This window comes from Eriocheir sinensis, chromosome 17, assembly GCF_024679095.1.
Source record: "Eriocheir sinensis breed Jianghai 21 chromosome 17, ASM2467909v1, whole genome shotgun sequence".
Lineage (NCBI taxonomy): Eukaryota > Metazoa > Arthropoda > Malacostraca > Decapoda > Varunidae > Eriocheir > Eriocheir sinensis.
The window spans coordinates 2,492,501-2,505,000 of NC_066525.1; the positions used below are offsets into that span (position 1 = coordinate 2,492,501).

The 12,500-nt window shown below is 48.7% G+C and overlaps 1 protein-coding gene across 1 annotated transcript in view; it reads left to right on the forward strand.

The window, feature by feature from the left end:
- Positions 1–5,101: 5,101 nt before the first annotated feature.
- The window catches only part of LOC127000109 (F-box/LRR-repeat protein 7-like), a 126,849-nt gene continuing 119,450 nt past the window's right edge, over positions 5,102–12,500 (forward strand). The window contains exon 1 of the mRNA XM_050863527.1: positions 5,102–5,171. Within this exon, the coding sequence (XP_050719484.1) occupies positions 5,102–5,171 (70 nt within the window). The remainder of the gene's footprint in view (positions 5,172–12,500) is intronic.

Here is a 12,500-nt window from a genome sequence, read left to right on the forward strand (position 1 = left end):
GGCGGCGGCGGCGGTTGTGCGGGTGGTGCTGGTGGCGGTGATGGCGGTGGTGATGGTGGTGGTGATGATGGTGGTGGTGGTGGTGGTGTCCTTGTGTGTTAGTGTGTTTGTTTTTGTCCTTGTGGTTGTGTTTTTTTCATTTTGGTTTTCTTCTTCTTCTTCTTCTTCTTCTTCCTCTTCTTCTTCTTCTTCTTCTTCTTCTTCTTCTTCTGGCAGCCATAAACTTAATTTTTCTTACTCAAGTATTCAATTATTGCATTCAGACCTTGTCACTGTTTTTTGCAACAAAGGAGGCAGCTCAAGGGCACAAAAAAAAGGAAACAATAATAAAAAAAAGCCCGCTACTCGCTGCTCCTAAAAAGAATCCAAAGAGGTGGCCGAAAGAGGGGTCAATTTTGTTGGTCTTAGCAGAGACAAAAAAAGCACATGATGTATTCGCTAACTATCAAGGATTTTTCTCTGACTGGAGGAACGTATGTTGCTTGCATAACTATTCTGCTCTACAGTCTACATGTCGCCTGGTTATATTTTTTTCTTTAGCATCGACCTTCTCTCGCACGCCGGGCACATCGTTCATGCCTCGTAGGTTTCATATTTAGCTCCGAGAACACTTTGGTTTTAATAATATATTCACTCATCCTTTCCACGGCTTTCACCTAAGGATTATTATCAGTCCACTCAGCGTCTCCTTCTCCTCCGCCCCTTCCCTTCCCCTCTTCCGCTCCTTCCCTTCCCCTCTTCCACCCCTTCCCTTCCCCTCTTCCCTCCCCCTCTTCCGCTCCTTCCCTTCTCCTCTTCCGCCCGTTCCCTTCCCCTCTTCCGCCCTTTCCCTTCCCCTCTTCCGCTCCTTCCCTTCCCCTCTTCCGCTCCTTCCCTTCCCCTCTTCCGCCCCTTCCCTTCCCCTCTTCCGCTCCTTCCCTTCCCCTCTTCCGCCCCTTCCCTTCCCCTCTTCCGCTCCTTCCCTTCCCCTCTTCCGCCCCTTCCCTTCCCCTCTTCCCTTCCCCCTTCCGCCCTTCCCTTCCCTCTTCCGCTCCCTTCCCTTCCCTCTTCCGCCCTCCCTTCCTTCCCCTCTTCCGCTCCTTCCCTTCCCCTCTTCCGCTCCTTCCCTTCCCCTCTACCGCCCCTTCCCTTCCCCTTCCCTCTTCCTCCTTCCTTCCCCTCTTCCTTCCTTCCCTCTTCCCTTCCCTTCCCTCTTCCCTTCCCCTCTTCCCCTTCCTTCCCTCTTCCGCCCCCTTCCCCCTCTTCCGCTCCCTTCCCTTCCCCTCCCTTCCGCTCCCTTCCCTTCCCTTCCCCTCTTCCGCTCCTTCCCTTCCCCTCTTCCGCTCCTTCCCTTCCCCTCTTCCGCTCCTTCCCTTCCCCTCTTCCGCCCGTTCCCTTCCCCTCTTCCGACCCTTCCTTTCCCCTCTTCCGCCCCTTCCCTTCCCCTCTTCCGCTCCTTCCCTTCCCCTCTTCCGCTCCTTCCCTTCCCCTCTTCCGCCCCTTCCCTTCCCCTTCTATGTCCCCACCTGTCGACAAGGAGTAAGCAGGGTGGAGAGACTTCAATATATCAAATCATCCTTTCCGCGCCCCACACCTGAGGATGGTCTCATTCCACTCAGCGCCATTCCCTCTTCCTCCTCTTCCACATTTTCACCTCCACATTCCATTTTTTTCTCAGGCGGCTGCGAGTAGGTAATGTAAAGGAAGGTTTTGATAATTAATTCATTCATCCTCGCTACATCCGTGAAGTTACTAGTACACTCAATGCCTTTCCCTTTTCCTCTCCTTTCTTTTCCCTCTTTTCTTCCTCTGAGCTGGGAGTGTGAGCGAGGGGGAAGGGGATGCAGGGAGGAAAGGTGTTGGGAGGAGGGAGACGAGGGGAAGGACATGAAAACCTATTAGTACACTCAATATCTTTCCCTTTTCCTCCCCTTTCTTTTCCCTCTTCACATCCTCTGAGGGTGAAGAGTGAGTGGGGAGGAGGAGGGGGCGTAGTTAGGGAGAGGAAGGGGTCGAGGGGAGGGTTTGAGAAGGGGAGAAGGCGAAGGACATGAAAAAATTATTAGTCCTCTCAATATCTTTCCCTTTTCCTCTCATTCCTTTTCCGTAGAGTGAACGGGGAGGAGGGGGAGCAGGGGAGGAAGGTAGAGAGAGAGGAGGGGGGGAGGGGACGCAGTGAGGAGGGGAGAAGGGGAACCACATTAAAACCTATTAGTCCACTCAATATCTTTCCCTTTTCCTCCCCTTTCTTTTTCTCTGAGTATGAAGAGTGAGTGGGGGGGAGGAGGAAGGTGCAGGGAGAGAGGAGGGGACAGTGAAGCATCGGGGCGCGGGTGAGGAGCGTTCGCAGGGAATGGAGAATGAACTCTAATTTATGAAATGTTCGAGTGAGTTGGTTGGTTGACTTTGTCGGCGCCTCAAAGCTCTCCCTGCAGGTGCCTCGCGACGCACGCCACCCTCGCCCCTGTGCCCCGTGTCCCATGAGTGTGTTTTCCCCTGCACCCCTCGGCCTTTTTTGTCATTAGACCTTTGTAGCTATGGATATCAAGTCAGAGAGATGCTGAGGGGGACTCCATGGGGCGTTGTTTTCTGGGTGAAGGGGGGGATGGAAGGGGGAGTGTTGCGGGTTGCGTGGGAGGGGGGGATAGGGGGTTGGGGGGTAGTTCGGGGTGATGACGGAAGGCTTTGTGGGTGATATTCTTTTTATCTTCATTTTTCACCGTCATATGTTTTCTCTCTCTCTCTCTCTCTCTCTCTCTCTCTCTCTCTCTCTCTCTCTCTCTCTCTCTCTCTCTCTCTCTCTCTCTCTCTCTCTCACACACACACACACACACACACACACACACTCACACACTCACACACTGGACTTTAACAGAATTGAATATGTAAATAGATTAATCAGCTGGTAGGTTCTGTGTCTGGGCCTAAGGAAGGGAAAACAGACATTCGAGAGGGAGAGAGAGAGAGTGAGGGAGAGGCAGAGAGGCAGGAACGTACGTCTGAGGGAGTGCACGGTGGAGGCGTTGGCGGCGTCGTAGGTGCTGGCGGGGCTCCCTTGGACGTGTGTGTGTTGGCCATGAGTTGCAGGCGTTGTTTTTTACCTGTTGTGCTTGTTTGCGCTGGCCCGATGTTTGTGTGTGAGCTTCGTCCCCGTGAGAAGAGGAGGGGTAAGAAGCAGGAGGCGGAGAAAGGAGGGAGAGAAGGGAGAAGAAAGAGGAGGAGAGGGAGAGGGCGTGCGTGCGTGCGTAGGGGTGGTCTCTCCGCGCCGCCCTCTCCAGTTGTTGCTCCCGAACGCCAATTGTATTAGTTAATGAAGATGATTCGCTGAACGTGGGTCATTAGGTACCTCGGCGAATTATTTGAAGAACCCCACGGGGAGGACTCCTCGAGGGGGGACTGCGAGGGTCAATGGCATGTAAACAAACTGACCTTGTCATCCACCTCTCTACAGAACTCTTGTAAATACTCCCTCAAAAGGCTTCTAATAGACACACGGCCGTAAGAGCGACGAGCACCGGCTGACGGAGGCTCGAGTGGCCCTTACGTGACGCGCAGCCTTACAGCCGAGCAGCCAGCCGGAGCCGGAATAATAGTCGGGTATCGAAGGGGCGTAGAGGAACTTGTGTGGTACGGGTGAGCCGCAGACGCCCTGGACATGCGACTATAGAACATACGGGACGTGCTCGCGTGGGGGGTCTTGCCGCAGCCTCGACAAATAAATGATTTTTCTTGTGTTTCCGTCTGCAAATTACGCCGCTATTGTCTGCCGACTTAATGTTTGTATGGCCCATTACCACGCGTGTGTCGCCTCCCCGCCCCTCCACGGTAATTACACATTTATAAGAAAAAGTGCACTTGACAATTTCCGTTGGTGCTCTTTTTTTCTGCGCGGTTTTCCACGTTCCATCCACCTGTGTGTCATCGGCGCTCAAAACTCCATTAGTCGCTCGGTCGGCGGAAGAAAAACTCCGCGGTAAAAATGCGTTCCTCTGTTACTGTGCTTTTTTCCCGCCATTTGTTGTGACCGCAATGACGCACAACAAAAAGCGGCGCCGGAGAGAGCACGTCAGCCGAGCCTTGATTAATTGATACGAACTTACAACGCTGGTAACAAACTTTCTTTTAATTAATATCATTCTTTTATCTCCCCTCCTTGATTGCGTTCTGTCTGCTGGCAGCAACAAGTAAGTTATTAGTTTAATGATTCACTGCACAGAGACCCTGGACTTGTTGTTGCCTCGGCGAAGGTCGGCGGCGGCGGATGAGGTGGAGGTGGCGGCGTGGACTGACCCTTTGAAAACCAACAGGAAAGTAGGACTGACGGCTTGTTATGACTGATCTTAAGGTAATGAGGATAATTTATATACGTGACAATATTACTGAGGCCGAGGAAGAGTCGTAGCCGTGGAGCTGTTGGCTGTGGCGGCGGAGGAGGTGGTAGCGTGGACTGACCCTTTGAAAACCAACAAGAAAGTAGGACTGACGGCTTGTTGTGACTGATCTTAAGGCAATGAGGATAATTATATACATGACAATATTACTGAGGCCGAGGAAGAGTCGTAGCCTTGAAGCTGTTGGCTGTGGCGGCGGAGGAGGTGGTAGCGTGGACTGACCCTTTGAAAACCAACAGGGAAATAGGACCGACGGCTTGTTGTGACTGATCTTAAGGCAATGAGGATAATTTATACACATGACAATATTACTGAGGCCGAAGAAGAGTCGTAGCCTTGAAGCTGTTGGCTGTGGCGGCGGAGGAGGTGGCGGCGTGGACTGAACCTTTGAAAACCAACAGGGAAATAGGACCGACGGCTTGTTGTGACTGATCTTAAGGCAATGAGGATAATTTATACACTTGACAATATTACTGAGGCCGATGAAGAGTCGTAGCCGTGGCGCTGTTGGCTGTGGCGGCGGACACCCATTGGTCTTGAGCAGGGGCGGAGGCTGTGTGTGGTGCAGCGCCGTTCAGAGAGAGAAGAAACGATAGACAGATAGTTAGATGTATATAGAGAGTTTAAAAGAAGATTCCACAGGCTGTATCAGAGTTTATCATGAGGGTCCCACGGTTGAATGTTTGTTTCCTTTAAAATTTCTCTCCCATGAATGAGAAAGCGACTAGTGGATGACATACAGGCCTTCGTCAGCAGCCATCCGCCCCGCCCCGCCCCAGCACCCGGCCACGCTGCCCCGGGGTGAGGGAGACCCGCTGGGAGAGGGAGCGTGTCTGGACTGGCGATGCGGGAGGGGGCTGGAGAGAAGGGAGGGAGGGAGGGAGCGTAGGAGACAACCACCAACGCGGAAATACCTTAATGGCAGCCCCGACCAACCACTTCCTGTCTCTATTAAGTTTGGAATAAAAAGGAAACAAAAGAAATCACATAAATCAGTCACACGGAGGAGCCTGACCGTCCATTATATAGTGCTTTTCGAGACGCGGCGGCGCGGGGCGGAGCGAAACACGCCTTGGAATGTTACTTGTGTTTCTTGCGTTGCCTTGTGTGTCGGTGCCGTGATTAAGAGTCCGCTGGTCACGTCTTGAGTGTCTTGCGAGGGGTGGACGGAGTTTCCCGGGATGGCTTTGTGGCTGTCCGGTGTAGGAGGCCGTCACCGCGTTGGACAGGGGCTAAGGGCTTGTCTGTCTGTCCGGTAGAGAGGTAGGCCCAGTCAGTCAACGCCTTCTCTCAACCCTTCCAGTCAGTCAGTCAATACCCTTCTCTATCCCTTCCAGTCAGTCAGTCAATACCCTTCTCTATCCCTTCCAGTCAGTCAGTCAATACCCTTCTCTATCCCTTCCAGTCAGTCAGTCAATTCCCTTCTCTATCCCTTCCAGTCAGTCAGTCAATTCCCTTATCTATCCCTTCCAGTCAGTCAGTCAATACCCTTCTCTATCCCTTCCAGTCAGTCAGTCAATTCCCTTCTCTATCCCTTCCAGTCAATCAGTCAATTCCCTTCCCAATCCTTCCAGTCAAACTCTATCAGTCAATCAGTCTTCACCTACGCCTAGTAAGCATTTAAGGGAGGACTATCTTAAAAGAACTACAGGGTTTCTCTTTCTTTCTCTTTCTGCACAAAGTAATTTCTCTGTAATGTTTCTCAGTGTAACGTTTTTTTCTGTAATCTAAAGAACAAAAGACTCTCAAAACTTGGAAAATATGAAGAAATTATTACATTGGCCCCCAACGTCCGATTATTATGTTTGGTTGTCATCAAAAACTTAAGTGATTGCTAGAGAGATCATTCTGCTCAATCAGTGACATCTCAAGCAGGGTTCACTGGCTCAATATATAAGTTATGATTCTTTATGGAGGAGGAGCCAGAAGGGAGGATAACAGAACATGGATCCGACGTAATACTCCTGCTGGTCAAGGTCTATATACATGATGTCAGGTATACGCAACATTCTTTTTTACAGCAAAGGAGACAGTTCAAGGGCATAAAAAAAACAGTAATGAAAAAAAGCCCGCTACTTACTGCTCCTAAATAGAGTACTGAGAAGTGGCCAAAAAGAGAGGTCAATTTCTGGCGTTTATACTTCTTCGATGCCTACACCCACGAAGGTCAAACGCTGATTCTTATGTTAGCAGCGAGTGACTTGTCAGCCGCTATAACATACATGGCGTTTGTACTTCCTCGATGCCTACACCCACGAAGCTCACACGCTGATTCTTATGTTGGCAGCGCGTGACTTGTCAGCCGCTATAACATACATGGCGTTTGTACTACCTCGATGCCTACACCCACGAAGCTCAAACGCTGATTCTTATGTTAGCAGCGCGTGAAATGTCAGCCGCTACTTCGGAATTAGGCGGCGGCGAGGCCCACTAATCTATCTACATCTACTGTCCTATTCCTACTTTGCCTTCCTCTAACCCCTTCTTCCCTTCCCCCCTCTCTCTATATATAAAAAAGAAAAAAAGAGGCAGGGGAAGGCGGGGCACTGGCAGGGGAGACATATAAATAAGATATAAAAGAGACAGAGAGGAAAAAAGACGAAGGATGAATGGGACGCGTGTGATTTAGTGATGAGAGGGAGAAAGCGTCTGGAATAAGTCTCGGGTGTGACCAGCAGCTGTGAACTAGCGGCCGGTTAACGTAATGAATAATGAATAGCTTAACGCCAGGCCGCCGGAATGGAATGTCAACACGCCGCCTGCTGGCTCTCGGGAGGAGGCTCAGGCCTAGACCCGCACGATCGTAAAATTCACAAGCGAATAAAAATAAATACCAAAGTTCAGACAGTTATAAAAAAATAAATAAAACATATTGAATTCAGAACCTCACTCCACTCATCCATAATCCCAACTTTCAAATGAGTAAAAAAAAAATGAGGAAAACCTGAAAAAAAAAAGATAATCACTCAATAAAATAAATAAAACATATTGAATTCAGAACCTCACTCCACTCATCCATAATCCCAACTTTCAAATGAGTAAAAAAAAAATGAGGAAAACCTGAAAAAAAAAAGATAATCACTCACATATTACACCTGCACGATCGTAAAATTCACAAGCCAATAAAAATAAATACCCCCCCAAAAAACATATTGAATTCAGAACCTCACTCCACTCATCCATAATCCCAACTTTCAAGTGAGTAAAAAAAAAATGAGGAAAACCTGAAAAAAAAAAGATAATCACTCACATATTACATCAAGCGAATCCAATCCACATGAGAAATAAGAATGGCTCGCTAAATACGGCATGTCGCTCTACGCCGCAGCTGTATAGGAGGTTTGAACACCCCAGCGTCGCCTGTGAAAGTGGGTGAGTAAAGAGGAAGGAGGAGAGCACGAAGACCTATGTGGAGGCGAGTGGTGAGGCGAAGGGGAAGGGAAGAGGTCATAGAAGGGATCGTCGCCTATGAAAGTGACTGAGTAAAGAGGAAGGAGGAGAGCACGAAGACCTATGTGGAGGCGAGTGGCAAGGAGAAGGGGTCATAGAAGGGATTACGGGCAGGAGAAGGAGCGGGCTAGGGTCTGATGGCTGTTGGGTGTGTGGAGATGACAATAACAAAGAGGGCGAAAGGACCAGAGGAAGGAGACGAAAGGGGATTGAATGCTGTTTGTGTCGCCTCCCCTCCCATTCCCTCCCGTGTGGTAAGAGTTTAAAGGCCGAGGAATGCCGCGTCGGAGGGTTGGAGGCCGTGAGGTGAGGGCAATGGAGAAGGTTAAGGAAAGAGGAATGTAAGGCCGTGGGGTTGCGAGGACAGGACAGGGGGCAGATGAGGACGAGGATGGGTGAGGACTGGGAAGTAAGGAAAAGGTATGGGGGTACGGCAGGGCATGGGAGGTTAAGGGGAAGTGGTGAGAACATGCCCAAGAGATTTACGTGCGGGGTTGTGGCTCTTAATGATGAGTTATTGAGGTGCACGGCGGTGAATAACAGGCGACGTGTTATGCAAATGTGTGATAGAAGCTGAAACAGGTATAGGGGAAGGGAGGGAGGGAGGGAGGAAGAGGGGAAGGAGGGGGAGGGAAAGGTAAATTGGAAGAGAGGAGATGGGAGGATCACACGAGCACCAAACATGACGTCTGCAAAAAAGCGGTCGGCCTACGCAAGACAGCTCCTATATAGCCGTCACTTAGGGCCGCTTTCACAGTCGTTTTGTTTGTTTTGTTACCAATGGCTGTTATCGCCGCTATTGCATTTCCGCATAAAACTGGACGATGGGGAAGTGGCGGCTGCGGGGTTAGCCTAGCCCCGCACCATGGCACACGCTCTCAATACCTCTCCCTTCCTATCCAGCCGCCATTACCCCATAGGCCAGTTTCACGTGGCCATTGGTAACGATCAAAACAAACAAAGTTACTGTGAAAGCGTCCATTAGCATCTATCATCACCGTCCCTATCACCCTATCATGCAGCGTCCCATGGAAGGCTTAAGCATGGTTGGACTCACGACAGGGCTGCCAACTTAACGGGTCCCTGCCGCGTCCATTCCACCTCTTTCAGTACCTGTGTTTGTGGCTGCGTTGTCAAATTATCGTAGTCAGCGGCGCCAACGTTGCCAGATTGTCGTACTCAGTCTCCTAAGATTGCCGGTTTCCGACTAAAATCTACCTCCTCGACCCCAATAACTGCCTTCATATAGTTATCGTTAAAATGGTTAATTATTGGTGTTTTTTTGGCAATTGCTATGGCTCAGAAACCGGTAAATAAGGGGCTCTGAGTACGATAGTCTAGCAACGGTGGTCAGCGCATTGCATTTTCATAGCTTCTTACCGATAACTGTAGCAAAAAAGAACGAAAACTACCGATATTTAACAGTTTCAACGCTAACTTTAATTTTCTATCGCTATTTGTGTGTTACGAAAGTCCTGGAGCCTAAAACTGATAAATGCAATGCTCAGAGTACGACACTTTGGCATCGCTGGTTTGTGGGTTGATCTCTGTCTGTCCCAACGTTGCCAGATTGTCGTACTCCGAAATAGCAATAAAGAAAGTTAGAAAATAGAAGAAGGGAAAAGTTACTTGAAAAAAAACTCTGGAAGGAAAGGCAACGAGCTCAGAAGACTAAAATCAATGGGCAGCATCTAAAAAAACAACAACAACAACTATGCTCTCCTTTCCTCTAAGTTCTATTATAATTTCCACCTGCTTGATATCTTTTGCCCTTTCCTCTTTCAATATGTCTCCTTTTTTTTTTTTTTTTTTTTTACAGCAAAGGAGACAGTTCAAGGGCACACAAAAAGCAAACATTAATAAAAAAAAAAAGCCCGCAACACACTGCTCCTAAAAAGAATCCAAAGAGGTGGCCGAAAGATAGTCAGTTTTGGAGAGGGTGTGTCCTGACCCTCCTCTGAAAGAAGAGTAAGTCGTAGGCCATTATCTCTTCATCTTTTCTTTTCTACGCATATCTTTCTTCATGTTTCTTCATTTTTCTTCATCTTTACTTCATCTTTCCTTCCTTCATCTTTCCTTAAATCATCTTTCTCCGTCTTTCCTTTCCTGTCCACTTCATCTTTCTTCATATTTTTTAATCTTTCTTCATCTCTCCTTTTCTACGCACTCTCACGCTCCTTGCTATTCCACTTCTACCTCTCCATCTCTCTCCTTTCCACACTCTTCAGCCTTATTCCTAAATCTTGTACCTTTTCTATCTACAGTGTACTTGCCCGCTCCCCCTTCTGCTCCGCCTTCCCCCACAGATGTTGCGCCGACTAAACGAAACTTTCCAACTTTCCGCCTTCCCTCTGACATTGAGTAGGCAGCAACAAGACTCCTTCTGAAACCCCAACAAGGAGTCCTAAAGGGGGGAAGGGGTGAGGCTCCATTTTGGGAGACGAGAGAGCCCTGAAAAATGGCATCGATTGAGAAAGAACGACTGTGAGGTATACACACACACACACGCACACGCACACACAAACACATACACACACGCACACAAGTGGACAGACATGTACGTAGATTGTGCCGGCCGAACAAGACAAGTAGAAATGACATGCAAACAGACGCACAGACGGATACTAATATTTGATGCCACGGGAAGCTAAATGGGAAAGCGTCATGCAGGGATAGTTCGATGTGTTTTTGTTTTTTTTCGTGTTTGTTTTATGACACTGTTTGGTTAATTTACTTTGGCCGTTTGCAAGATTGGCATTGGTAATTTAACACTATGTTCTTTTTTTTATTTATAGCTTTGCAGTTCCTTTGTTTCATGAGTGAGTGTGTGTGTGTGTGCGTGTGTGTGTGTGTGTGTGTGTGTGTGTGTGTGTGTGTGTGTGTGTGTGTGCGTCTACCTCCATCTGGGGGCGCGTGCCTTCAAATCTTACCTTTTTTTTTAGGGGGATGGAGATTGATAAGGAAGAGAAGTTGGGATAGTTGGGTGGGGGTTGGGGGGGAGGTTGATGCCTTGACCCTCACCCCTGGGCACTCGTAGGGGTTTTAGGGCCTCGAGTCTTACTAAGGGTCGCGTTACAAGACATTTCGCCGCCCAAGAACACATACTTAATAAGGCTCTCGTAGGAGTTGTGGACATTTCCAGGAGTAGTTTTATGACCCTGGTGTTAGTTTGGCGCTTCTTCTGTACCGTGAACCTAAGGAAACACTCATTAGAACCCGACTGACTCCCTCTTTAACCTTTAGAAATTGTTAACGTGAGAAATGAAACCGTCTTATAGTAATCCCGATCTTAGTGTCCCTCGAAGCCTCAGTCCGGGGTAAGCCTCACACATGCAGACCCTTTTTGCTCCTAAACTTGCCATCCAGAAAAACAGGTTCCACGTTTTAAAAAAGAAACCCGATGTTTATCTCATAATGCGTGTGCTTCTCACTGAGTATTTTAGCGTCTTAGAATTCAGTGTGCATGATTCAAGCCTCCCCGCCGCACCGTTCATGAAAAAAAGATTGAAATATTGCAGGTAAAACAGGAATGACTGACAGCGCAGGAGGCGACCCGCTCTTAACCCCTTGACTGTGGATTTCCTACAAGAAGACATCACCAAGCTACAGGAATGGAACAAAAAGTGGCTGCTACAATTCAGTGAAGAAAAATATAAAGCCAGCATACCAATACCACATGGGAAACACGCCACTATCCACCACAGAGTCAGAGAAAGACCTGGGAGTATATGTTTCCAGGCTATCAGTAAAGGCTATATCCGTGCCAATCGCAGCGGACGGGTTAACCCCCTGTTCTATGCGGCCCTCTTCCCTATCCCCCTCCGTAGCTATAACCCTTCCTCCGTCCTTCCTCAGGGGTGGTGATGCCGCCGATAAAATGCTTGGTTGATGATGGAGAGGATAAAATGCCAAGATTAAATGTTTCCATGATTGAAGATGAAAATCGCCCCCGGTAAATGCTTGGAGTGGCTGGGTGGCTGGAATGGTTGAGGAATGGTCCGCGGGATTGACTGCCGGATTAATGAGAGCGATAAAAGAACGATAAAATGCTCCTATGATAAATAATGAGCTTAAAATGCCGCGGCGAGACGAGAGAGAAATGTCAGCGTGGTATTAAGCTGATCAGGATTTATTGTGATGAATTAATGTGGTATTGTGAAGGAGGAAGAAACTCGGAAAGCCGCTGACGAAGATGAGGAGAGGTGGAGGACTTGAGGGATGAATGAGATGGCGGAAGGAGTGTGGAGGAAGGAGGGAAAAACAAAGTGATCGGTGTGATGGTGTTGGAGGAACTTATGAGATGGGAGAAAGAGGAGTTATAGAGAAGAAGGAGGAGGAGATGATGAACAAGATGAGGGGAGAGAGAGAGGATTTAAGGGATGAATGAGACGGTGGAAGGAGTGAGGAGGAAGGAGGGAAAAACAAAGTGGTCGGTGTGATGGTGTTGGAGGAATTATGAGACGGGAGAAAGAGGACTTATAGAGAAGGAGGAGGAGGAGGAGATGATGAACAAGATGAGGAGAGGTGGAGGACTTAAGGGATGAATGAGACGGTGGAAGCAGTGAGGAGGAAGGAGGGAAAAACAAAGTGGTCGGTGTGAAGGTATTGGAGGAACTTATGAGACGGGAGAAAGAGGACTTATAGAGAAGGAGGAGGAGGAGGAGATGATGAACAAGATGA